Source organism: Chiloscyllium plagiosum, unplaced genomic scaffold (assembly GCF_037043375.1).
Source record: "Chiloscyllium plagiosum isolate Xiang-an unplaced genomic scaffold, Cpla_swu_hap1 HiC_scaffold_3, whole genome shotgun sequence".
NCBI lineage: Eukaryota > Metazoa > Chordata > Chondrichthyes > Orectolobiformes > Hemiscylliidae > Chiloscyllium > Chiloscyllium plagiosum.
In genome coordinates, this window is record NW_028270141.1 from 7,027,656 (window position 1) to 7,054,355 (window position 26,700).

Below are 26,700 nucleotides of genomic sequence, written 5' to 3' on the forward strand. Positions count from 1 at the left end.
ATGGGAGCTGGGACAGCAGTTGCTGCTCAGCCAGGGGCTAGATTGTGGATTATGGCATCGATCCTGCTCTTTGGGTGAGTCTGTGCGATGGGGAGAAAGTTGGAAACGGGATGGACGCTCCCATGTTTTTGCTAATTGCTTCTTCCTCTCTTTAACAGTTTGATATTATCGGTGTCTGCAACAGCTCCTGAAGTCTGGATGCAAAGTGCCCCTCCAGGTCAGTGTTCTATCCAAAGATAAAGTGTTTGTTTTGTGCTTTGACTCTGAGCTGGTGTCTTTAATGTTGAAGAACTTTCTTTAATCTATTGTTGTAGGTTTGCTGAAGGCTGAATGCCGCGACAGTGTCTTTTGGGTTGGACTGAATAAGGATTTTCTTGCCGGGAAGTTCTGGCAGATTAGCATTGTTGGTGAGTGTTGCTGCTTTACCTTGGAGTCGGTGTGTAACAGATCTCTGCTCCCAATGTTGGTCTGATGGACCCATCCGTTGTATACCTTCCTGAGACTGCAAACAATTCCCTGTTTTTTTGCTTCACCTCCATCTATAAATAACTGGTTGCTTTTACAGTCTTGTAAATTCTTAATGCTTGAATCTTTAAATATTTAAAGTATTAAGCTTCAAACAAAACTTTCACTGATCAACAAAGTGTGCAGAAGTAACAACTCCTCCTTTTTTTTCAAAGTGATGTTTCATGGTAGTTTTCAGTTGCTGATTCCTTTGGATACAGACAAGATTGTCAGACCTGTTTTGAATTAGTCCCTGCTCTTTCTGATCTTGTATTTGCCTAACTTGGTATAAAAGCTCTTTGGATGCTACCAGAACTGCTGTGCTCTTCCAGCACCACTAACCCAGTTCCTAACTTGGTATTCCCATTGAATCTTGATTTTACTCATGGATTGGTTCATGGTGTGTAAATATTCTGATGTGAAGGACTGTCCTGTTTATCTTTGTACTTCTGAAAGTTGGGTTGTCTCTAAGTTGCAATTAGAATTTCCCTTGGGTAGTCTTTGACAGTCTCATGAGATTAAATCTTGATGTTTTGAACAGTGGTGAAAGTAACATGGTTTTTGATTTGACTGTTCAGGGTTTGTCTGAACTGCTACTGACCAGTTTTAACTTCCAGGTGTTTATTATGCTTTCCTTTGGTCAGTACATTGAGGTATAGGAGTTGGAAGGTCATGTTGGAGCTGTACAGGACACTTGGGTCACTTTTGGGATATGAAATTACATTCTAGTCTCCTTTAGGGAGGATGTTGTGAAGCTAAGGGGAGGTGCTGAAAAAGGCTGGAGGCTACCTTCCCCTGAAGTGTTTGAGGCTGAGGGGTGATCTTTGATCTTTACAAGATCATGAGGGGCATAGGATGAATAAATGTATGTTCTCGGGTTAGTGCAGTCCAAAACTAAAGGGTATAAGTCAACATAAGAGGGAAAATTCAAAAGGGGCAACTTTTTTCATGCATAGGGTGGTGCATATATGGAATGAGCTGAAATCTTCAAAGGCATCTGGATGGGTAAATGAATAGTGAAGGTTTTTGGGGTATGGGCCAAATGTTGACAAATAGGATTAATCTAGAATATCTCATTGGCAAGGATGAGTTAGACCAAAGGATCTGTTTCCATTCTGTACATCTCTGAATGCTACTAGTACAGATTTGCAGACTTGTTTATCTCCAAATCTAGAAATGATCATTGTGTGTAGTGATCAGGCATTACTACATCTCCCAATGCAAAAATCAAACTGGCCATTTGTTTGTATTGTGGAGTGTTAACACTTGACTTCCCCCTCTCCAGAAGTGATAGCTCACTACTTAGTGATTTTGTTTTTTAATTTTTTTTCAGAACCAACTTACTTCTATATCACAGGCCAATATGTGACAACATGCTGCTATTTTAATCTAATGTGATTTTTTTTTTCCCTTAATTTTTGACTTTCACTAGAAATTGGGCCTGACATAAGCTGTTTCATAGTCCATAACTGAACTGGAAGTTGTGTTGAAGCTGGATTATCTTGATTAGTCTGGGAAGTGCTCTGTAATGAGTTGATTGCATACTTTTAATTATTTCTCAAAAAAGCCACCCCAATGAGGTGGCATGCATCTGGCCCTGGTGTTAGCTGATCCAAACGCCAAATTGCACCTTTAACTTATGCTGGTACTGGAGCAGCATAGATCCAATTTTTTGGAAAGTGTTTACTCATCTTGGATGACTTGCACGATGACCAATTTTAAACCATTGCAAATAGTATAATGGCATTAAGATCAAGGAACAGTAAAGGAATCATTCTATGTACTTAGGATATGGGAGCATGGAGTTTCTGGCTTTTAGTTTGCATTTTTGATAGTTAAGGTTAAAATCCACGAAACTTCAGTTACAATTGAAGGGTAGTGTTGGTCATATGTTAAAGTGCAACTTGACCTTTTGTACTGAGTTTGAGAAGGTGAAGGAACCAGAATGTAGTCTTATGAATTGGGGAAGTTAGCTACATTGGGAATGCCTACATCCTTAGGCACTTGCATTTCTCAGAGCAATAGGCAGCTTTGAGTTACTCTGCACTCCTCTGATCCTGGAGTAATGAAAATTATTCAGTTGAGAAAACAATCCGACCCAAGGCTGTGGTGTGTAGTGCGTATGTAGGTTGACAACCTTTGTGTCAGGAAGTCTGGCCCAAGATGAGAAATTGCTCTACCACAAAATAGTTGAAGCCAAAATATTGATCCACTGTTATAAGTATCAGAATATGGGAGGGAGGAGAAACAGGAGAAGCTCAGTGGATGTTCAATGATGTGAAATGGCAAGTGAGCTTGAAGGGTCAAATGTCTATCTTCAGTATAATTTCCTTCTGAAAACTCCAAGGCATACTTGAACAGCAGTATGCTGACTGGATGTAGCCACTATCAAAACATATATCCCTGTTAAACTGTGGTGTTCATTCATCATGAAATGAGCCACAATGGCATTGGAGGTGACTTACTCTGTTGGAAAAATCATTCTAGACTGTAGATAGCTGCTCTCAGGTGGTCATTACTCATCCTGATGAGTAATCATGGGATTTATAATATCACAACAGGAAGCTTTAGCCATGGATTAACTTCTGACAATACAGACTAGCTTGATAAACTTGAGCCAAAATTCTGTTGGGTACAGAACATGCTAGTTGTGACTTAACTAACACTGCATGAATTAACAATCTTTAGCTTGATAACAGACTGAAGCTTATCCCAGCCAAGAGGGAGCTTGGCCGATCAGTCAGATTTGACTTTCCCACCTTCAATGATGTATATTGAGTTTTTAAATCTTTGCATACAAACACTGGCAATGGTGAGGCATCTTGGTTTCCCATACCAGCTGAATTGCCTGCTTTCTGAATACATGCTGAATAGCAGTAGCATGGGAGTATCACCTGAGTTCTGCTCCAAGCCACTGATCATCCTGACTTAATATCCCTACTTTAGTGCTGTAACTGCATTGGACTCTACCTACAGCATGTGGACTGCAATGATTTCAGGCAGCTCACCACCTTCAAGGGCAATTAGGGATGGGAAATATTGACTGAGTGCTCATCTCCTGTAAGTGAATTCCAGAATTAGAAACGTACCTTCTTAACACTTGGCCTGCTAATCCAACCTTGGCTCAACCAGATACAAAACTAGACTGCAAACATTCTGGATTAGTGGTGCTGGAAGAGCACAGTAGTTCAGGCAGCATCCAAGGAGCAGCGAAATTGACGTTTTGGGCAAAAGCCCTTCAGGGTTTTTGCCCAAAACATTGATTTTGCTGCTCCTTGGATGCTGCCTGAACTACTGTGCTCTTCCAGCATCTGCAGTCATTGTTTTTTACCTTGCAAACATACTGACCGAGCCTGATGTGCACAAACAGCAATTGACCAATATCGTGCCCTGTGGAGTGTTACAGGACACCAGTTTCTAGTCACATCCACTTTCTGAATAGTGTGGTCTCAGCCTGTTTCTAAGCCAGTTTTGGATCCAAGCTGCTCTGGTTCTGACTACTTTGGCTGGTAGTCTGCAAGACCTTGTCAAAAGAAAATCAAGCAAGTTGCATCATCAACTGCACTACCCTCACTGATCCATCTTGTCACCTGTACAACTTAACCTGTCTGACATGATCTTATGATAGTCATGCTGACTGTTTTTGATTTAACTCTTGCCTGTGTTTTTTTTTGGCAATACTTTCCCATCAATAGGGACTGTTGACACTGGGCTAAGGTTCCCTGATCTGCCCATATTGTCATCGTTGAATAATTTCAGGCCACGAGCTGGCCTTCAGTCCTCTAACACACCTGTGACCAAAAGATTTTAAAATTCAGGCCCCTGCATTCTCTCCTCCCTTGCTTTCCACAGCACCCTGGGGTATATCTCATCTAGGTCCTCTAAACCAATTAATACTCCCTCTAATTGTGCTGTGTTCACAATGTATCAGTCTCCTTCTCTGCAAAGTAATTGGTAAAGAAACCAATGACCACCGACTTAACAATTTAAAGTTACATTTACGAAATCCTCTGGCTCCAACTAATTCATTGCTTGGATTCCTCTTCCAGTTATCCCCTACTCTATACTTTAGCCTTTTGGAAACAAATTTGAGGGAAACTTTCCCTTAAACTAGTGCCCTGCAATCTTCATATACCCATTAAACATCAGCCTCTAGCAAGTGGCATGAACAGTTGCTCCCTGTAAAGATGTTCACTGAATTGCTTCAGTACAACCCATTAGACTTGCCCAAAGCCAACCATTCTCTCGAAACAAACCCAGTGATCCTGGAACCAAAGCCCTTGGTCCTACACTGACTCAAGCTACACACCCATCTGATGCCTACCTTTTTTAGAGTGCTAGCAAGCAATCTTGAACCATGAAGATCCTGATTTTTTTTTCAATGTTGTCTACCTCCCCAAATTCTTGATGCAGGACCTCCTTTCTAATCCATTTGAGGGGTGGGGGTGGTTGTTCACATGGGTACCAACATGCTGCAATCAGTGGCAGCATGTCTGCAGTTACAGAAGCAGCTAACTATCTTCCATGTTAGTTCTTACCATCTGCCCAGGTGGGTCTGACTGCACTTCCCAGAAGAGACCATAACTCTTGCTGTTTTATGGCACAAACTCCTCTTGAGTTAGATGCATTCTGGGGTTTATCCTAACTACCGGCTTTTCTTCTGGTCATCTAATCCTTCCCTGACATTGCCTCCCTTAGTTGCAGGCTGACCACTTTTTTAAAAATTGTGCTGTCCATGCAACTCTCAGCTTTGCAGATGCTATATGATGTCTCCAACTAATGTTCAAAGCCTGAACAACCCAGTGCTTGAGCTGATCAAACCAGCGGTTCCTGCAGATCAGGTCATCCAAACATGCAGGAGCATCTACAGATGTCCTTAACACAAGGCTGAGCTTCCTTCCCATAACTTGAGTTTTTTTAAAAATCCTAAATTTAAACTCTTGTCCTTCCTCAATGCAACTTTAAAGTAGACAAAAATTTGCCCACTATCCATCGATCAGTTCGTTTTGTCATTTGTCAGCCTCTTTGCATTCCAAAAGGGTTCCTGTTTCTTTCCATTTTCCATCCCTCTAACACAACACTTTATTTTCTACTCCATGGATTCTCAGGAAATTTTTATTTTTAAAAATCATGCTCTCTTTGCAGAGCAGAGTCAACCACAGGCAATTCAGCTTAATCTTTTTTCTTTCTCAGATCAGTCTGGCTATATTTTTCCTATCACACCAAGGTTTGCATCCCAGTGTGGTTATACAATTGCAGTGAATCACCAGAATATTGAATTTCGTGCCTCTGTCCTCAGCTGTCATGTCCACAATTTGGTAAGTACTTCTCCTACTTCCAGTATGGAGGTACAGTTTCAAATGTGAATTTTTGTCTTGGCCACTATCAGTGTGATGTAAATATTCCTTTTCAGGACAAAGGCAAATGCAGGTTACTGATGCTTGTATAAACACCAATTTTCTTTTTCAATCTTTATTGTTTCAAGAGACCTTCCTTCAAACAGCAAAAATGGGGATGGGTGAGTGAGGGAGATAACTAATGGAGAACTGGGCTCCTTGCTGGTTTCAGATAAGAAGTTCAATATGCTACGTCACTAAAGGACTCGAGCCTTCAAGCTTACCATATGGGGATATGAGTGAAGTGCATAATATGAAGCTATTGCAGAACTATAGATTTTTCTAATGAGTGATCAATTTTGGATTTTCTTGTATTGTGACCAGATGTTTCAATCTTAGGTACTGTATTTTAAATTGTTTTGCAGAATGATGAACAGTTCAGTCTTGTTATCCAAATAAAACTATCTGGAACTGATGTGGAAGCTTCAACATATATCCAAACTCTCTTGTGTATGTATTCACCATGGGCTGCAAGGGAAATCTTTTGTGAAGAAAACTACATGCAGGTAAAAAAACAGCATTGAATGTAGCTGTCCAGACTGAGAATGTAAGAAATATGGTACAATGGACCTTTTAATCCTAGACACTTAATACTATACTTTTAAATATTTTAATTTAGATGTAAATGTGTTTTAATTCTCTTTAAGACTAGAGAGCAATCCTTTAGGCTATTCTGCCTTAATTTTCATCAAGGATTGATGTTTTGGTTCTAAATAAAGGCCAAATAGTTACACACATGCACACCTTGTTGGTTCTTAACCAGAGTATCAGCTCACTCCAGAATGCACTGGTGAATTATTTTGGATAGTGTTCTTTTCAGAGACCGCATGTTCCTATCTGACTACTTCATCTGTGCCAAACTTTTACATTAGCTTATGATCGAGTGTTGTGCTCTTTGCCACAATCTTGACATGTGACTTGCATCTGTATGCTAGCTACAGAAATGTAGTTGTTTTTCAATTCCTTACAGGTGTCTGTACAAAGAAATATACCAGATATAGACTATGCCCAAGATGCTGAAGATTGGGCTTTAGTATTTCCGGAAGTAAGTGTTCTTTCTAAAAAATTTTTTAGCTCTTCTAAAATGAGATGAATTGTGCTTAGTGCTGAAAATGTTACTTTCTATAGTTTGACCATGTTTGGACTCTTGAGTCTGTATTTTAGCCTCCATCTTAATGAACTCCTTAACTGTCCCTGTGAACTACATACACAGAATACTGAAATCATCTCCAAATGGAGGGAACTGATGTTCTAATGAGTTGATCTTGTTAGCATCAAATGCTAATGTCAGATCCTACCAGATGATTAACAACTATGGAATTACTTAACTTGCTAAAATGAGAATATAAATTAACTACAAACTAAGGAAACCTGGAATTTGCCATACCTCCTGATTCTGAACAGATCACTACTACAGACTTTTGAGTTTAGTGGCTGGTGAATGGTGTATGTTCAAATCTAGTACAAAAGTTCATGCCTTGATGCCTGCTTCCTTGCCTTTATACAAACTGGTGCTGTGCAACATAATGTCTGTAATGGAGAAAGGTAAGTATGGTCCTTTTTGTGGACTTCTCTTGAAGAGAACAAGAAAAGTACTCTAATATTGGTGCAAGTCTTTTCATATTTGACACAAACATTAGTTTACTTTTTACTTTCAATATCATTGAACCTTAATGCCAAGTCAACTTCAAGCATTTTAAGTTTTTATATTTGGACTCTGTCAGTTTCCCTAACTCAATATATTGAATTCCAATAAGGAATTTGAGTAAGTGTATTTTGGTTGTTTTTTTGGTGGGGGTAAACCGCTCAATGCATTAAAGGGATAAAATGGGGAAAACTCCTACTCTGACAATCTAATCCCAAAGATAGTAACAGAAATGCTATTGTCTCCAAAGCAGTATGGGAGGGAGAAGGGGAGTTCTGCATTACTTAGTAAACTGCAGAAGTTGTTGTGGAAGGCCTAAATTTATGGAGCGTGTTTAAACAAGTGAGATGCTTTGGCAGTTTAAAAGATTAAGAAATAAAGATAATGGAATCCTATTGATACTGAAGGAAGCCTATCACAGCTGTGTCATTGAACAACATTAAAATAGAAATCGGATGACACTAAGGCTGAAGGTAAAAGCATTCAATCTTTCTAACTTAATTCTAGTGATTGTCAAACTCATTAGTGATCACAATAAGCTAATAGATCGTGTTCTCATAGTGCCAGGTTTCAGACATTACCCATTCAGTACCACTGGCTGATATTGTTGTGCATTAAAGGTATATTTTTACTTAAAATCATGTGATAAGTGTTCCATTTAACTAGTTATGATGCCATGTTCAAATTCCCTTCAAAGGTTCTTTCTGCTGTTCAGTTTTACCATTCTTTTGGGTCTGATCCCAAGAAATCCTCCAGTGCGAAAGTCCCTTCCTCACATTCTGCTTTCCGAGTTTCCTAAGTGACTGAGATAGGAGGATTTCAATTGCTTATTATGCCATGGTTACTGACAGTCCTGTTACTCTGCAGAAAATTTGTGTAAGGGCGCACTTAGGTTTTTCCTCCTAGATTTCTAAATGATCTTATTTAAAACCCTTTTCCTCCAAGGAATCTTTTTTACTAAATTTTTTAATGTCTTAAATTAAGAATTTACATTTCCAATAGTTGAAAGAAGTACATGATATCAAAGTTAAGTGGAAGGCCCTAACCAGTACAACTGCACAGGGTTTTCACCATACTTGCAAGCTCAGATTTTTTTTGAGGTTTTTGTAGTGCTTAAAATTTATCCAATTTTTTTAAATACTGGATCCATTCTTAAAGAATGAAGTTGAGGTAGCAACTAAGTACATGGGCTTTCCACCACTCGGTGATTAGGGTGGCGAGGTAAGAGGAGGAGCAGCCTGTACAAGTGTACAAACAAAGGAACCAATCTCCTCCTCCTGTTCCAGTGCTTGAGCATGGATGCACCATGAATGGAATTACTTATCCAACTTGTTGCAATGGTTTCATGGAATTTTCATTGATTTTTACTGTTCTAGGCAAGTAGTGCAGAAAGTGGAATATGGCAAGTGGTATTTCACACTCCTGGTGACAACCGGATTATGACTGTGAAAGAAGCACGTCAAATGAACTATGGAATCAATATGACAGTGAGTCGTATCTTGCTTCGTGCTCCATACCATACTAATGAGGCTCAAACAGTTTTGGTGAGTTCACTATTTAATTTCCTCATGGTGGTGTTGTTTTATAACTGGAACATTACTGCTATATTTGAATATTGCTTGATGTGTAAACTAGTCACTTCTAATTAGGTTCATGGAATTCCTTTGACTGTAATCCGATCAACTACCTTCTACAAAGAGCATTGGATGGCTCTGCTAATTGACACTGCAGTGGCTTGTCCTCTTGGTAAGAAATCCAATGTTTCCACTTTACTATAGGATGGCTTCTAATGGGTAAATGTTAAACCATCTGAAATTGGATAAATTAATGAAGCAAATCTGTTCATCTGAGACTATTTCCCAGCTTTGCTAGTTAACCCTTTCTGCAACTGTCAAATATGGTACTCTGGTTCCTCCCCCCACCGACATTCTACTTGCAATCTCTGGTTTGGTCATTCTTAAAACTGATTTGTCAAATCAAATGTTACTTTGTTTCCCTTTTTTTTTTTTTTCCCCCCTAGATGGTACTTCATTCACTGATGACCTAATCATCTGGACAGTACCAAGAATCTTCACTCCACTCGTCACCAGTGCAGTTCATCAGGACAACACGTCCATGGGAGTAAATGGGATCAAGTTGAATTCCACAACAATGGGAGAAAGAAACTATACCATTGATAAGAATGATACAGGCCTTGCTATAAGGGTCCCCATTGGAGCACAGGATGGATATTACAAGGTTGAGAAAATTGTCTTTGTGTAGCATCTAATAATCATGTCTATGCAATCTTCTATTTAAGATGCATTGCAATCTTAAGCTATCATGCCACCTAGTTTAAATCTCAAATTGAATCATAAAAGCCATACATGATAGACAAAGTTGGAATGTAATCTTCTTTCAGGGAAGTGTTTACATTCTAATCAGGAGTTTGTCAGTCATCCAGTCCCTGTCATGTTTGGCTTTTTATGAACCCTTTTTAAATATTATCAATCTTTAGGACTGATGTTCTTAATTTTTAGAACTTCCTCTAATGCACATTGGTGTAACACCACATGGCAGATAAGCTTCAGTTATATTCTGGGGCATGTCCATATTAAGGTAGGTAAATCCTCAGGAACTCAGGATCATCTCCTCCAGAATGCTGGAGGAGGGTCTTGAATAAAACATTCCCTCTTTCCTCCAGAGATCCCAGAGCACTAGAATAGCCAGCCTATTTTCAAGGGCAACAGGGATAATTTGGGCACGAAGTCTGGTGAGCCTTGTCAGGTAGGAGGGAAATTTTAACTGAAGATTCTTGCATTTTCCCACATTTCTGTGGGGAGAATGAACTTTGACTAGATAGCCTTGTGTGGGGAATGTTGCCTCAAACTGGAGTTGAGGTCTCTGATTTGAGGGCAGGGTAGTAAACATCTACACGGATCCCATGTGACTTTTTCTCTAACAGCTTACCTTGCTAGAATGTGATAAGTTGGGAAAAATGGATACAGAACTACCATCATAAGTCTTTTTTTTTTTTCTCTAAACCATGAGTAATGTTCCACAGGGATCAGTGGTGAGAACCCTGTTTTAAATGAATCTAAGAATGCAGGTAGGCTCTTTGGTAAGATTGTACCCAAAAGACTGGGGGATCTGTAGATAGTGAGGGCTGCTAGACAATACACTAGGATACAACAGGACTTGGCACATGAAGACTCCTCTGGACTAGAGGCAATGCATTTTGAAAGATCTAATGCAGGAGAGAACTCTCAGCATCAATAAACAGAAGTCTAGGCATGTAGGCCCAACTTCCGTGGATGAGGTGATCATGAAAGAATTGTTTGGGACTGTATATAAATAGGCAAGTCATTGCAGCTGTATAAACTTTAATCAAGTCACACTTGGAATATTGAGTACAGTTCCAGATGATACTCTAAGGATATGGATATTTGTGTAGAGACAACACGTTACCAGAATGTGGCTTGGTTTGGAACATATTAGCTATGGGAAGAGCTTGGACAAACTTTGGTTTGTTTTCACTTGGACATTTGAAGGGTGGGAGTGACCTGAAATTTACAAAATTGAGACATAGATCCTTCACAGGCTCTCAGCACATGTGGTGGAAGGATTCACACTCCAGCCTACATAGAGACTGAAACCTTAACCCAAAGCCTCAGACTACTGACTATTTCAATCAATCTGAACAACTATGTGGGGAGGCAGGGTGGAAATAACTTCATGTTGGTCTGTTTTTAAATTAAACATCTGCTTTCAGAGCCATGTGGTGGATGGACAGTATGGTATAAAGTACAGCATCAATTTGTTCTTGGAGCACCTGTGGAAAGATGAGGCATGGGGACTGAATAAAATCAATGTGATCCACCCAGTTACTACACCCTTTATACCTCAGCCTCTGGTTCTCATTGATGGTATGTACTTGTGTAAGAAGGGAACAGTTGAGCAAATAGCAGGTTCTATCTTTAAAAAGTAAACATGGCCTTGATATGTAAATGGTCATGTAATTAAGTTCAAATATTAAGGTGATGGGTTGGTGCCTTGATCCACCTGTAGGCTAAGTGGCAGAAGTACTATCAAATCACGAATCCTGAGATTCAAAGGATGTTCCAATCAATGTACTTAACCTGGGAAGAATACTGTTCCCTTGTACCAGTCCATCTTTTGGAAGTATCATTTAGTTGGTGAGAGGCTAGTAAAGAAGCCTTTTGGTTGCTTAAATGTTTAGGCCAGGAATGGATCTTTAGCTGAATTCATATCCAATCACTACAACTGTTTTTTGTCCACAAAAACACATCTGGTTTTTCTGTGTATTTCAATGTCCTCCAATCACTTGCTACTAGCAAATTCTCCACCGAAATTAAGTTGGGTAAGTAGGGATAAACAAACCTGGTAGTTCATAAATGGTGGCTGAAGTGTTTAAGAAGTAACTGATCTGAACTATTAAGTCCATCCTTCCAATTGTTGCTAGATCTCAATGTTCAGCTGAAATGAAAACTGTATGCTTGCACTGATCTAATGTTCAGCCCGTTCAATAGAATTTGAACATATATCAGCACAGGCCCTTTGGCCATCGCTGGTTTCACATGTCAGTGCAACAAATCTAAAGCCTACTACACAATTCCATTATCATATATTTATCTAAAGACCAGTTAAATGCCTTAATGTTCAGACCCCCAAAAAGGAAATTCCATCTAACTGTTGTAAATTCTGGCAAAGACCAGTAGCCTGTCTATCCAAAAGTGGTTTCACAGTCTGTAGAATTGTAATTTTTAAAACTGTCTTCCAGATACCATTCCTGAGCAATGGCTATTCAATGTCTCATTGGGCAACTTCCTTCCTGATGTAGAACTCACCAAGCTCACTCTGGGCGCACAGTCCTTCCCTGTGGATGAAGAAACCCTGATATTTAATGTGTACACTGGGACTAACCCAGATGAGACCACCTTAAATAGAATCTTCATCCTGGAAGTTCCCATGGAGTCACCAGTTGTAGACAGAAAGGTAATGGGATGTCTGGGTGAATGGCTTCCACGTTGGGAGATGGTGCTGACTTGTGGCTTCCTCCTTCCAGTATATAGGTGATGGTGTTGAACAATATACCCTTGATGTCATCTTCACAATGACTGTGGTTCCAGAAAATCTAACATTCACACATCCAGCTCACTTAATACATCAGCACACAATAGGTAGGTGGTTCTTGCCCTGATGTAGACAGCAAAGTGATCCATGAAAATGCTTTTTGAAGTAATATGAAATGTGCCTTTTGCTAGTACTTCCTGTGGCAGATGGCTTTTGTGATGAAGAGAACGTGACCTTGATGGTAACACGTGGAATGTCAGATCGGTACTGGATTCCTTTCTTTGGAAACATGCAGCTCACCCCTCACTCTGCTGAGCAGAGAGGTTATCACCTGAGAGAGAATGGTACCCACTCAGTAATAACCATTCCACATGATGCAGCTGAAGTTGTTCATGAGGTAGTAACTATTTAACTCAAATCTGTTTTGTTTTAGTTTGTGTGTATCCCAACTAATTGTGGCTTCATTCCAGGCAATAAATGAGCAAGGTCTTCGCAACAGGTTTGAGTTCAAATTCCGGGATAATGAAACCCTGGAAGTTCTGGTCAACTTTTCTGTTTCTTGCAGCTTTTCAATAAGTGATTTGATAAGTAAGTTCCTGACTTCACTTGCTGTAAGCATCAACTCTTGCTTAGTCTTGGCATCACTAACTTTTTTTCTTTTCCCTTTAATATAGCATGTTTCCCAAGTGGAAGGATTGTCATCACTGTTCTGAAGCTGGAAGCATTGTTGGGAGTGGATGGGAAAATGATGCTGAAAGATAAAACCTGTAGACCAAAGGAGAGGAGTGCCTTCAAGGTCACATTTGATTTTTCTGCAAATACATGTGGAACAAGTAGAAGGGTAAGCAACAACTGGCTTCTATTGAAACTAAACTGCCTCTGGGACAATTAGTATTAAACATGATCTCATCATGGACTAATTGTGTTTCTTGTGGTAGTTTGAGGAGGACTACATGATCTATGAGAATGAAGTGGCTTTCTTCAAAAAATCAGCACCAGCTAGTGATCCACTGTATCGGTAAGATTCTGGAGCAAGAGCTTGATTTTAGTGTTTGCTTTCCCTTCTGTGAGTATATGAAAATACAAAGTGACCATCTATGTACCTAGGCTTGCAGTATCCTGTCATTACCATGTAAATGACACTCTGCATCTTCAGTTTGAACACCAAGTGAATCCTCAGCCAACTGTTGTACCTGGACATGGACCTCTCGTCTTGATGATGCAACTTGCCAAAGGTAAATCGCCTCCCAAAGGTAATTCCACCCTGACCTTAAATTTACCTGGACCATCTCTGACACCTCCCTCCCCTTCCTGGACACCTCCATCTTCATTAGTGACGACCGACCTGACACTGACATTTTCTACAAACCCACCGACTCCACAGCTACCTGGATTACACCTCTTCCCACCCTATCTCTTGCAAAAATGCCATCCCGTATTCCCAATTCCTCCGGCTCTGCCGTATCTGCTCCCAGGAGGACCCGTTCCACCACAGAACACACCAGATGGCCTTCTTCTTTAGAGACCGCAATTTCTCTTCCCACTTGGTTAAAGATGCCCTCCAATGCATCTCGTCCACATCCCGCACCTCCGTCCTCAGGCCCACCCCTCCAACCGTAACAAGGACAGAACGCCCCTGGTGCTCACCTTCCACCCTACAAACCTCCGCATAAACCCCCCCCCCCACACACGACCCACCCTCATCCTGGCACTTTCCCCTGCCACCGCAGGAACTGTAAAACCTGTGCCCACAGCTCCTCCCTCCCCTCTATCCAAGGCCCTAAAGGTGCCTTCCATATCCATCAATTTTACCTGCACATCCACTAATATCATTTATTGTATCCGTTGCTCCTGATGCGGTCTCCTCTACATTGGGGAGACTGGGCGCCTCCTAGCAGAGTGCTTTAGGGAACATCTCTGGGACACCCGCACCAATCAACCAAACCGCCCTGTGGCCCAACATTTCAACTCCCCCTCCCACTCTGCCAAGGACATGGAGGTCCTGGGCCTCCTTCACCGCTGCTCCCTCACCACCAGACACCTGGAGGAAGTACGCCTCATCTTCCGCCTCGGAACACTTCAACCCCAGGGCATCAATGTGGACTTCAACAGCTTCCTCATTTGCCCTTCCCCCACCTCATCCTAGTTTCAAACTTCCAGTCCCCTTGACTTGTCTGACCTGCCTAGCTCCTTTTCCACCTCTCCACTCCACCGTCTCCTCCCTGACCTATCACCTTCATCCCCTCCCCCACTCACCCATTGTACTCTATGCTACTTTCTCCCCACCCCCAACCTCCTCTAGCTTATCTCTCCTCGCTTCAGGCTCTCTGCCTTTATTCCTGATGAAGGGCTTTTGCCCGAAACGTCGATTTTGCTGAAGCTCCTCGATGCTGCCTGAACTGCTGTGCTCTTCCAGCACCATTGATCCAGAAAGGTAAATCGCCACCTACAGTGGCTCGATATTAGAACACTTCCGTCAGAGGGGTAAATTTTGAGAACCCGTCTGACTTGATTGCAGCTATCTTAATTAAGAATTGGAATGAGTATTTTCCTTTCCACCCCTAATTTTATTGGACCTCTTTGCTTTGTTGGTTTGCAGATGTGTCCTATTCTGCCCTGTATGAGGAAGGTGACTATCCAGTCGTGAAGTATCTGACTGATCCTGTCTATGTTGAAGTGCAACTGCTACACAATGAAGATCCACAAATTGAATTGTTCCTGCAAGACTGTTGGGCAACTGCGTCACCGGACAGACGCAGCATTCCACAGTGGCCTCTAATTATCAACAGGCAAGTAGGAGCTGCTGCTTTGTAAAGGGGGGACAGTTTTGACATCTGCCTTTGGGTGGCAAGTGACTATCTTTTGTTTTACAGCTGTGAGAACAAAGCTGACTTGTATAGAACCACCTTCCATCCGGTAGCCGAGAGTGAGAGGGTTAAATATCCTGCTCACTTCAAAAGGTTTGAAGTCCAGATGTTTACTTTCACCTTGGGCAATTATACTGAGGAACAGGTGAGGATTTGTCCAGTACAGTGTTTTTTCAGTATGTTTGTATTCAGCTATTGTTATCATCTTCTTCTTTTCTCTCTCCCCAGGTGTATTTCCATTGCAGCGTAGCCTTGTGCAGGAAGGAGCCAGTAAATAGATTCCTGTGTCCAGGTCAATGTGTACCAAGGAAACAACGAATAGGTAATGCTTGAAGATGGGCACCAAACCTGTGCTGTTTGCCTGTAATCCTGTACTGACCAGCTGTGTAATTACTACAGGGCGAAGTGCTGACAGAACCCACCATGTGCAGGGGTATGTGTCATCAGGGGCTGTTCTGATTTCTACAGAATTCCCTACAGTAGAGAACCAGATTGAGCAAGGTGAAAAATCACTTGAACAGCTTAAAGGGAACTTTTTTTTTGTTTTTAATCTGTGGTGCTGAAACATCTTTCTTTTTTTTTTTTAGATATGCAAGACCAGTCCCGTTGGCTGCTGCTGCTTGGAGGCTCAGCAGTGATTGCTTTTACTGTGTTCATTTTTGGTTACAGAAAACATGGAGCTTGGTGATCTTTAACTAAAAGCTAATGACCAATTCAAATTGGATTTTTGTCATTAATGTCAAATCAGTGTATACTTGGCTTATATATCAGGCAACATCAGAAATAGGAGAGTTGACATGTCGGGCATAAACCCTTCAGGAATGCAGGATTTAATGCCCAAAACATTGACACTCTTGCTCCTAAAATGTTGGCTGGCTGTGCTTTTCCAGTACCACGCTTCTTTTGTTTTGACTTTTTTGAACATCTTCAGTCTTCTAACTTTCTCCAAATAAGCATCTGAGTCATAAATGGCTTGTCCTAAGCTATAACAATTCTACTTTTCTTATGGCCTTACTGGCTAGTAAGGGGTTTGGCTGTAACTTGAGCCACAGTTTGCTTAAACTGGCCAATCTCTAGATGCCACCAAACCACTACTGTCACTTGGAGCCTGGGCGGTCAGACTCATGACTTTTGGCATGAACTGAATTCTCTCACCTTCTTGCTCAAAGTTGTACTATCACTACAGTATTTTGTCTGGACCATGTCTCTATCATGTTCCACCCCAAAATGTTGTAAGTTGCAATTTCACCAGGTCCCTCCTGTAGATATGGTGGCCCTGTGCTACCTGCTTAGAACAGATGTCTCCAGCAACATGCTGATAACATTTCAATTCGGATCTATTCCTAAAGTCAGTGGTTTCAAGTTCAGTTGAATGAGGACTTTTTTGGTCTACTGCATTGGACTGTTTTCTTCCATTTTAATCTTAATTCATTTGCATCCATCTTTTCCTGTGGATTACTCATGCTCAAGATAATGGCAGTAACTGAAGATGGCTTAACTTTGTGCTTAAGGTAGGTCATTTAGGATCATGTAATCAAAGTTATGCCTCCTGAAGATGCACATTCCTATCAGGAAATACTTTCAAATAATCCTTTTATAGGAGAAAGATCTAAGCTCTTGAAACAAGCCACTGAAAGGAAATTGGAAATGTTCACTAGTGTTATTTGAAAGTGGTGTTAATTGGAACAAATACCTGACCGCTTCTGCCTCTGATCTCCACTGGCTCCCTGTTTTGAATCTTCTAGACTTTAATAGTTGCACCATTAAAACAGACTGTTGTTCTAAAATGTTCTGATTCTGTTTTTAAGGACCAGATAGCTCCAGATACGGGGAGCCACTTTGATCTGTCCTCTTCATGCCAAACACTCACTCATATAGACTTAGGAGTACATGATTTTGATAGTAGAACCTACAGGGGTGTAGAGTGGCACTATTTTGGGTGTTATCTTGGGTATAATCTGAGGCATGAAAATAGAAAAATGACTACTTAAAGGTGAACACTACAGTTTATACTAGAATGCTCAGCATTTAGCAGATTCCAGAGCAGAGATTTGTCAGTATGAAGCAGGTGATTATCTGTCTAACACTTTAACAATTAACAGATCTATTTGATGTAAAATGCTCTGCTTAGCCAACATTGGCTTTCACTTGTCAGTGGGGAGAAAGTGAGGGCTGCAGATGCTGGAGATCAGAGCTGAAAATGTGTTGCTGGAAAAGCGCAGCAGGTCAGGCAGCATCCAGGGAACAGGAGAATCGATGTTTCGGGCATAAGCTGCCTGACCTGCGTTTTTCCAGCAACACATTTTCAGCTTTCACTTGTCAGTCACTAATTTCAACAGTTTTAACTTTATACAGAAGCAAATTTTAACATTACTGTGAAACAGAAACATTTTATAAGGAATTCTAAGGTGTTTTCTTTTAATGTAATGTCCTGGTCTTTCAAAGTTTGCTTTTTTAATGTTGCTTGTAGCAATTCATATTAGCACTTCTGACTAACTTGTGATGGACTAAGCCAGACCACTCAACATTTGTGAGTAGGCAGCCCAAGACCATAACTTTTTGCAATTTGTTTCAGTAAGTGTACAGTGAAAATTACCCAGTGTAAGATAGCTAACTACTACATTTTAAAATGGACAAATTTAATCACAATTACACTGAAATGAGAATAAAGAACCCCTACAGAACTAGACTTAATTATGCTGCTAAGAATATATACTACAGACCAAGTAAGCAAACTCTCTTTTAAAAGATTATATAAATGGAACACATGCTTACAGGTTGAAGTTGAAGGGCAGAACGTTTCCACATAGCTCCCTGTTGAATTTCTAACTAGTTCAAACTGAACTAAAACTGTTCAGTTCAGCTAGAGAGCTGACCATACCTCTTTTTATTTTCTTTATGCAGGTCACTTCTAAAGTATGACCACTTTGGCCTGAAGTCTCATCTGTTTACATATAAACAAAGGGCCTCTCAATCCTTAATCTCTGTACCAAACCAGACCAATCAGAGCCCAGTGCAGTTTATTACCCCTCTGGGGGGGAAAAAATTCAAGGACAGTCTCCTTTAGCCAAGGAACAGCTTTTTAGGGGAAAAAAGGACTAGCTTTGTGACATATGTAAGCAGCTTCTGGGCTTAAAGCTATCCAAGGAGCTTGCTTAATCTTATTAAAGTTAGGGTTTTTCAGTTCATATTGGTACAAGATTTCAGTGTAAACAAGAGTGCAAAATAAAACATTTCCAATTAACTCCTCACTTTCATCAGGTCAAAAGTGTGGCCATGGGCTCCAGTTATTGTCAGTCTTTTGCAGGGTACATGGAACATGCTTTGTTCTAGTCCTACTGGGGCATCCACCCACTACTTTCTCCAGTGTCAATAACCTATTTAGTTCTACTTTCCTCAGTTCTGGACAAGAGGTTGGAGAAAATTTATCAAATCTTGATTCCAACTTCTACCTGCTGTGACCTTCATGTCTCTCCCTGATGTCTCCTTTGACATCAACTTCCAGGTATAGGCTGGCTACCCATACAAACCCACTGACTCCAAGTTATTTTGACCAAGCATCCTTGCGCTCAACCTAGAATAGAATTTAGAAAGCTTTTTTCCTTTTTTCTGGAACAGGATGTGCTCATGATGCCAATGGCAACAAGAGAGCCACAACATATCCATAGTCACCTTTTGACCAAGGGCTCCCCAGCACTGGTCTGAAAGCTGGATGTGACTAAGGGCCCCATCTCTGTCCTGATTTTGGCCCTTACCTGCCCTCCACAGAGATAGTGAACCCATCCCCAGGCCTCACTTGCTATCCCACCAGCCTGCATATCCAAAGGATTGTTAGCCAATTTCTGCCACCACAGCAACATACTTTCCCCCTCTCTTCCTCCTTTTTGTCAGCCTTCCACAGGGACTGCTATGGCCACCTTGGTCCACTTCACCTTCCCTCCCAATGTTTTGTCACCTTCCCATACAATCTGGTGTAATATCTACCTGTTTACTTCCCACTTTTTTTCCCACACCCCACTAACCAAGGTCTTAAACACACCTTTTCACATGAAGCAGTGATTTACCTGCACGTCACTCAATCTAAAATACTGTTTGCCCACAATCTGGGCTGCTCTACATTGGGGAAACACAGTGCAGATTAGGTGACCAGGTTTTGTTTAAAAGCCTGATGTTCTGTTTGCAAAACTGACTGAGCTTCTGGTTGCCTACCACTTCAAGACATTACTGACGTCCCTGGTCAACATCCATCTTTGCCTTGCTGCATTGCTCTAGCAAAACTCAGTACAAGCTGGAAGAACAAACCATTTCATTTTTCACTTGGGGACCCAAAGCCTTCCAGACTCTGCACCAAGTTCAATACTTGAGGTGAGTACATTCTCCAATGTCCTTTCCCAAATCTCTTTTCTCTTCCCCTGCTCTTCTTTTCTCTTCCCACCCCCCCCCCCACCCCCAAAAATAGACCTTGTCATCTCTCTCAAGCTGCTACCAAACAGGAGTTACTGTTGCCAGACTTGCTGAGCTTTTCCAGCATTTTTTCTGAACTTTACCCATTCATTTGTCTGCCCAATCACTACTATCACACTCTCACTCCTCTCTGCCCTTTCCCTCCACCTGAATCTAGTGTTCACTCCTCCTTTTTCTGTCTCCACCCCTACCCCTACCCCTCACCATCTTTAGCATAAAAAACATCTTCCAGCTAGTTAGTTCTAAATATTAACTCTGCTTTCTCTCCTCAAATGCTGCCTGACCTGAGATTTTTAGAGCATTGAACATTGCAATACAGGCCCTTCAGCCCTCGATGGTTCCATAGGTTGGTGCAACAATCTGAAGCCCATCTAACCTACATTATTCCATTTTCATCCACTTGTTTATCCATTGACCACTTTAAATGCCCTTTAAAGTTGGCAGGTCCACTACTGTTGCAGGCAGTGTATTCCACGTCCCTACTAGGTAACGAAACTACCTCCTGATGGCTGTTGTCTATCTATTGCCCTTTATAGCTTTAAAGTTTTCAGCAAGTTTTGTTTCTAATCTTGTTACTCTTGTTTCCTCTAACAGTTCTTCCCTATATTAAGCTTTGCAAGTTATCTCACAGCAGTATTTTCTAGGATTTACATATGAATCAAAACCTGCATCACCATTCTGAGATTGCAGACTTAATAGCCATTTAGGTTTGTCTAATACATTGTTAGTTGTATGCCACTCTGATCTTTTTACATAAATTATTTGTCCTATGTATCCTGACTAAGGAGCAATGCTCTGAAAGCTTTTATTTTCAAATAAACTTGTTGGACTATAACCTAGTGTCATGTGATTTTTAACTTTGACCGGTTCATTAAAAAAATGAAATCTAGGAAAGTGAAGGCACCTTTTAATAGGTCAATGTTCTTATTCTGAGAAATCACTTTCTTTTTTTTTTGTTCCGTTAAGATCCTTCAAGTATGTTATGGAGTCACTATTGTTGCATCAGTTCAAATATAAACCTCACTACACTGAATTATGCAAAACAGACAGCAAGCAAAAGGAATGCACACTTTTGACTTGGATATATCTCCTGATGTAACTTATGTCTGTAGCAATGGGATACAGCTGAGCTGTTTTTACATAACACTAGGGCAGTCTCAGTCTATTAAGTGTGTACAAGACAGTTTTCTGATTTTTAGTATGTGGGTGTACCTACTAGGGAAGATGCAAAACTTGACCGACTCTTGGGAAATAAGGCAGGGCAGGTGACTGAGGTGTCAGTGGGGGAGCACTTTGGGGCCAGTGACCATAATTCTATTTGTTTTAAAATAGTGATGGAAAAGGATAGACCAGATCTAAAAGTTGAATTTCTAAATTGGAGAAAGGCCAATTTTGACGGTATTAGGCAAGAACCTTCAAAAGCTGATTGGAGGCAGATGATCGCAGGTAAAGGGATGGCTGGAAAATGGGAAGCCTTCAGAAATAACAATCCCAGAGAAAGTATGTTCCTGTCAGGGTGGAAGGAAGGCTGGTAGGTATAGGGAATGCTGGATGACTAAAGAAATTGAGGGTTTGGTTAAGAAAAAGGAAGCATATGTCAGGTATAGACAGGATAGATCGAGTGAATCCTCAAGAGTATAAAAGTATATTTTAAGAGGGAAATCAGGAGGGCAAAATGGTGACATGAGAGCTTTGGCAAACAGAATTAAGGAGAATCCAAAGGGTTTTTACAAATCTATTAAGGACAAAAGGGTAACTAGGGAGACAATAGGGCCCCTCAAAGATCAGCAAGGCAGCCTTTGTGTGGATCCACAGAAAATGAGGGAGCTATTAAATGAATATTTTGCATCACTATTTACTGTTGGAAAGGACATGGAAAATATAGACTGTAGGGAAATAGATGGTGACATCTTGCAAATTCTTCAGATTAGAGGAGAAAGTGCTGGATGTCTTAAAGGGTAAAGGTGGATAAATTCCCAGGACCTGATCAGATGTACCAGAGAACTCTGTGGAAAGCCAGAGAAGTGATTGCTGGGCCTCTTGCTGAGTCACAGGTGAGGTGCTGAAAGACTAGGTTAGCAAACATGGTGCTACTGTTTAAGAGCAGTAATGACAAGCCAGGGAACTATAGACCGGTGAGCCTGACCTCAGTAGGCAAGTTGTTGGAGGGAAGCCTGAGGGACAGGATGTATATGCCTTTGGAAAGGCAAGGACTGATTTGGGATAGTCAACATGGCTTTGTGCATGGGAAATCATGTCTCTCAAACTGACAGAGAATTGAGGGTAGAGCAGTAGATGTGATCTATATGGACTTCAGTAAGGTGTTCAACAAGGTTCCCCATGGGAGACTGATTAGCAAGGTTAGATCTCATGGAATACAGGGAGAACTAACCATTTGGATACAGAACTGGCTCAAAGATAGAAGACAGGGTGGTGGTGGAGGGTTGTTTTTCAGACTGGAGGCCTGTGACCAGTAGAGTGCCACAAGGATCGGTGCTGGGCCCTCTACTTTTGGTCATTTACATAAATGATTTGGATGAGAGTATAAGAGGTACAGCTAGTAAGTTTGCAGATGACACCAAAATTGGAGGTTTAGTGGACAGCGAAGAGGGTTACTTCAGATTACAACAGGATCTTGACCAGATGGACCAATGGGCTGAGAAGTGGCAGATGGAGTTTAATTCAGATAAATGTGAGGTGCTGCATTTTGGGAAAGCAAATCTTAGCAGGACGTATACAATTAATGGTAAGGTCCTAGGGAGTGTTGCTGAACAAAGAGACCTTGGAGATCAGGTTCATAGTTTCTTGAGTGGAGTCACAGGTAGATAGGATAGTGAAGAAGGCGTTTGGTATGCTTTCCTTTATTGGTCAGAGTATTGAGTACAGGAGTTGGGAGGTCATGTTGCAGCTGTACAGGACATTGGTTAGGCTACTGTTGGAATATTGCGTGCAATTCTGGTCTCCTTCCTATTGGAAGGATGTTGTGAAACTTGAAAAGATTTACAAGGATGTTGCCGGGGTTGGAGGATTTGAGCTAAAACGAGAGGCTGAACAGGGTGGGGCTGTTTTTCCCTAGACCGTCTGAGACTGAGGGGTTGCCTTAGAGGTTTATAAAATTGAGGGGCATGGATAGGATAAATAGACAAAGTCATTTCCCTGAGGTTGGGGAGTCCAAAACTAGAGGGCATAGGTTTAGGGTGAGAAGGGAAAGATGAGACCTAAGGGGCAACTTTTTCACGCAGAGGGTGGTACGTGTATGGGAATGAGCTGCCAGAGGAAGTGGTGGAGGCTGGTACAATTGCAACATTTAAGAGGCATTTGGATGGATATTTGAATTGGAAGGGTTTGGAGGGATATGGGCCAGGTGCTGGCAGGTGGGACTAGATTGGGTTGGGATATCAGGTCAGCATAGACGGTTTGGACTGAAGGGTCTGTTTCCATGTATATCTCTGACTTAGATCTTCAAGTCTGAGTCTGGGACCTACGTGAATAATTTCAATCTTATGTAGACAAGACTTGTCTAGTTTGTTCACATTTCACCTCTGACTTTTAAGCTACTCTAGCAAACTGGCCTTTTGAATGGTGATTAGCTTGGGCTTGTTTCATGACCCTAACTGTTAAATGCAGGGTCATGAAAGCAATCTCAATTCTCAAACTAGTAGTTATACTACTTAATGCAAATCATTAAATCAATGTATTGTCACCACACAGTATTGCCCAAGAGGGAAAGCATATGCTTTCTGATGAAAGTATGAAGACTGCAGAAGATCCATTTGAATATGGAGGCTGTTATGATGAAAGCTGGGCAGAAAAGGAAGTTTTGCATTTCTGAGGTTACAATTAGAAGAACAAGAAATGGTGATAATGGAGTCATGATTCGTATTGACCATTGACCGTTGAAATGAGAAGTCAAAAAGTATAGCATTGGAAAAGCACAGCAGATCAGGCAGCATCCAAGGAGCAGGAGAGTTAATGTTTTGGGCATAAGCCCTTCATCAGGAAGGGCCTATGCCCAAAATGTCAACTCTCCAGCTCTTCTATGCTGCCTGACCTACTGTGCTTTTCCAGCACCACACTTCACTCTGACTGTCCAGTATCCGAAGTCTTCACTTTCTCCTAGTTGAAATGAATAGCTTGGTGAATGTAGTTTACTGGCTATTTCTCAATCTGTGGTATGAAGGTTTCAGCTAAGGAAAAACACTTCAGAAACTGGTGAAAGTAAGGCCATCTGGATTCCACATGCTTATGTACCCACATCAACCCTCAAGTTCCCTGCCTAACAATCTATCCACCTCAAAAACATTCTGCCTTAACCACCTTCTGAAGCAGAGAGTTTCAAAGATGTGCAGCCCTATAAAGTTTCTTATATCCTGAAATAATGCTTAATTTTTAAAGTGTCCCCTGCTTTTCCTCTGGACACACAAGAGGATGTGTCTCTTTGGCCTTGACAAGGTAGATATTCAGCATCTTAGACATTTCAATCACCTCTCTTGGAGCTTTCAGTAGGAACAAGCCCAGTTTGTCCCACATATCAAAACTAGATTCATAAACCAACCCCTTAATTCCAAATATCAAGTGAGTAAACTTCCTCTGAACTACCTCCAATGCATTTACTACTTTTTTTTTTAAAATAGAAAAAAAAGCACACTAATCATGTTGTTGTATCACCCTCTTCAGCTGAAACTTGCATTCACTTCCAATAAAGGGTAACATCTCCAAATGCTGTACTTGCATATAACTTATTGTGATTCATATAACAGAACACTTAACTTCCTCTGCATCTTGGAATTCTGTAGTTAGTTTCTGCTTAAGTAATACTCTGCATTTTTATTCTCCTTGCCAAAAAAATGAACTTTACATTTTCTCACAATGTACTCCATCTGCCACATTTGTGCCCACCCACCCAAGTTATCCATATCTACCTGCAATTTCCTTATGTCTTCTTTGCAACATTTTCTAACCTTGGTGTCACCTGCAAATTTAGCTACCACGGCTTTGCTCCCCTCATCGAAGTCTATGCTGTAAATTATAAAAGGTTGAGCCGCCAGCACAGACCTCTGCAGGACTCCACCAATCAGCAAGATTGGTATGTATACATGTATGTATACTCTCTGTTTTCTGTAACCAGCCAATCTTCCATCCAAAGTGACATGGTTACCTTCTATACAATGAGCATTTTAAATCTAGACTAACCTTTGATCCAGTACCTTATCAAATGTTGTCTGGAAAGTATAGTAAGTCTACAGGATCTACACTACTACACATGTTATGCATTCAAAGAACTCCAAAGAAATGGTTTAACGTGACTTGCTTTTGACAAACCCGTGTTGACTCTTTATGATTATCTTGTTTCTCTAATTGCACAGCCACAATCTTTAATTGATTCTAACACCTTACCCATGATAGATGTCAAGCCTGTGGTTTCCTGTCTTCTGCCTCCCTCCCCTTTTGAATTGAATCCCTACAGTACCGAGAGAAGATATTTGGCGCATTGAGTCTGCATTGACTGTCCAAAGAACATTCCACCCAGACACCACCCATCCTGTAACACCACATTTACCATGACCAATCCACTTAACCTGCACATCATTGGGCTGTGGGAGGAAACCGGGGCACCTGACAGAAACTCACACTGAGATAGGGAGAATGTGCAAATTCTACACAGACAGCCAACCAAGGCTAGAATCAAACTCAGGTCCCTGGCGCTGTGAGGCAGCAATGCTAAGCACTGAGCCACTGTGCTACCTAGGGTTAGTACTTTTAAGTCTGATAGAACATTTCCGGAATTTTGGAAAGGGATTTTGGAACATTCACACCAACATATCCACAATGTCATTAGCAACTTCTTTCAAGACTATAGGATGAACTCCATCTGGACCAGGAGACCTGTCAGCTAGCAGCTCTGTCAATTTGTTAAGCACCACTTTTTTCGCAATTAAAGTTTTGCTATGTTCCCTTCTTCCTTCCATCTCCTGGTTGACATCTATTACTGGGATGCTTTTTGTATTCTGTATAGTGAAGGCACAAGCAAAATATTTCATCATTTCATCCACAATTGCCTTATTATCTTCTATGACCTCACCATTCTCACGCTCTGCAGGATGTACACTGGCTTTGTTTACTCTTTTTTTAAATACCTATAGAAATTCTTGCTATCTGTTTTTACATTCCAAGCTAGCTTTGTCTCGTATTCTAATTTCTTCCTCCTGATTAACCTTGAAGTCATTTTCTGCTGTTGTTTATATTATGACCCAATCATTTTGTTCAGATTTTTAAGTTGATACTTTCCCTAAGTAGGAATCAGTTTAGCTCAGCTGGCTGGATCATTGGTTTACAGAGCAGTGTAGGTTCAATTCCCATCACCGGTTTGAGGTTACCATGAAGGATTCTCCTTCTCAACCTCTTCCCTCACCTGAGGTCTGGTGGCCCTCAGGTTAAATCACCACCAATCACTTCTCTCTAATGAGAGAGTAGCCCCTATGATCTGGTAAGACTGGTGACACAACTTTCCTGAAGTTATTCAGTTAGCCATGGATGATGGGTCCTCTTTTTAGAATTTGTCTTTCGAGTAGGAATTATTTTGTTCTGGTAATTCTGAAGTATCCCCTTAACTATCTCCCACTCATATCGATCTATTCCTTAGCCTAGTTTCCCAGTTCACTTCAGCTACCTCAGGTTTCACACCCACATAGTTGCTCTTTTTTAAGTTTAAAACTCTAGTCTCAGACCCAACTTATTCCTTTCAAAAAGT

The 26,700-nt window shown here is 41.1% G+C and overlaps 2 protein-coding genes across 2 annotated transcripts in view; both read left to right on the plus strand.

Moving 5' to 3' along the window:
* LOC122540582 (uncharacterized) lies at nt 1-15,967 on the plus strand. Its single transcript, XM_087975812.1, has 18 exons — nt 1-74; nt 159-217; nt 315-407; nt 5,698-5,822; nt 6,266-6,406; nt 6,871-6,945; nt 8,922-9,089; nt 9,195-9,291; nt 9,566-9,783; nt 11,297-11,450; nt 12,326-12,540; nt 12,611-12,725; nt 13,293-13,459; nt 13,557-13,636; nt 13,726-13,853; nt 15,218-15,407; nt 15,492-15,630; nt 15,714-15,967. Exons 1-18 carry the CDS (start codon nt 1-3, stop codon nt 15,816-15,818), a joined length of 2,343 nt encoding a protein of 780 aa, XP_087831938.1. The 3' UTR covers nt 15,819-15,967.
* Nucleotides 15,821-26,700, plus strand: part of LOC122548593 (uncharacterized) — a 27,905-nt gene continuing 17,025 nt past the window's right edge. The window contains exons 1-2 of the mRNA XM_087975813.1: nt 15,821-15,986; nt 16,073-16,169. Coding sequence (XP_087831939.1) covers nt 15,821-15,986; nt 16,073-16,169 — 263 coding nt within the window. The remainder of the gene's footprint in view (nt 15,987-16,072; nt 16,170-26,700) is intronic.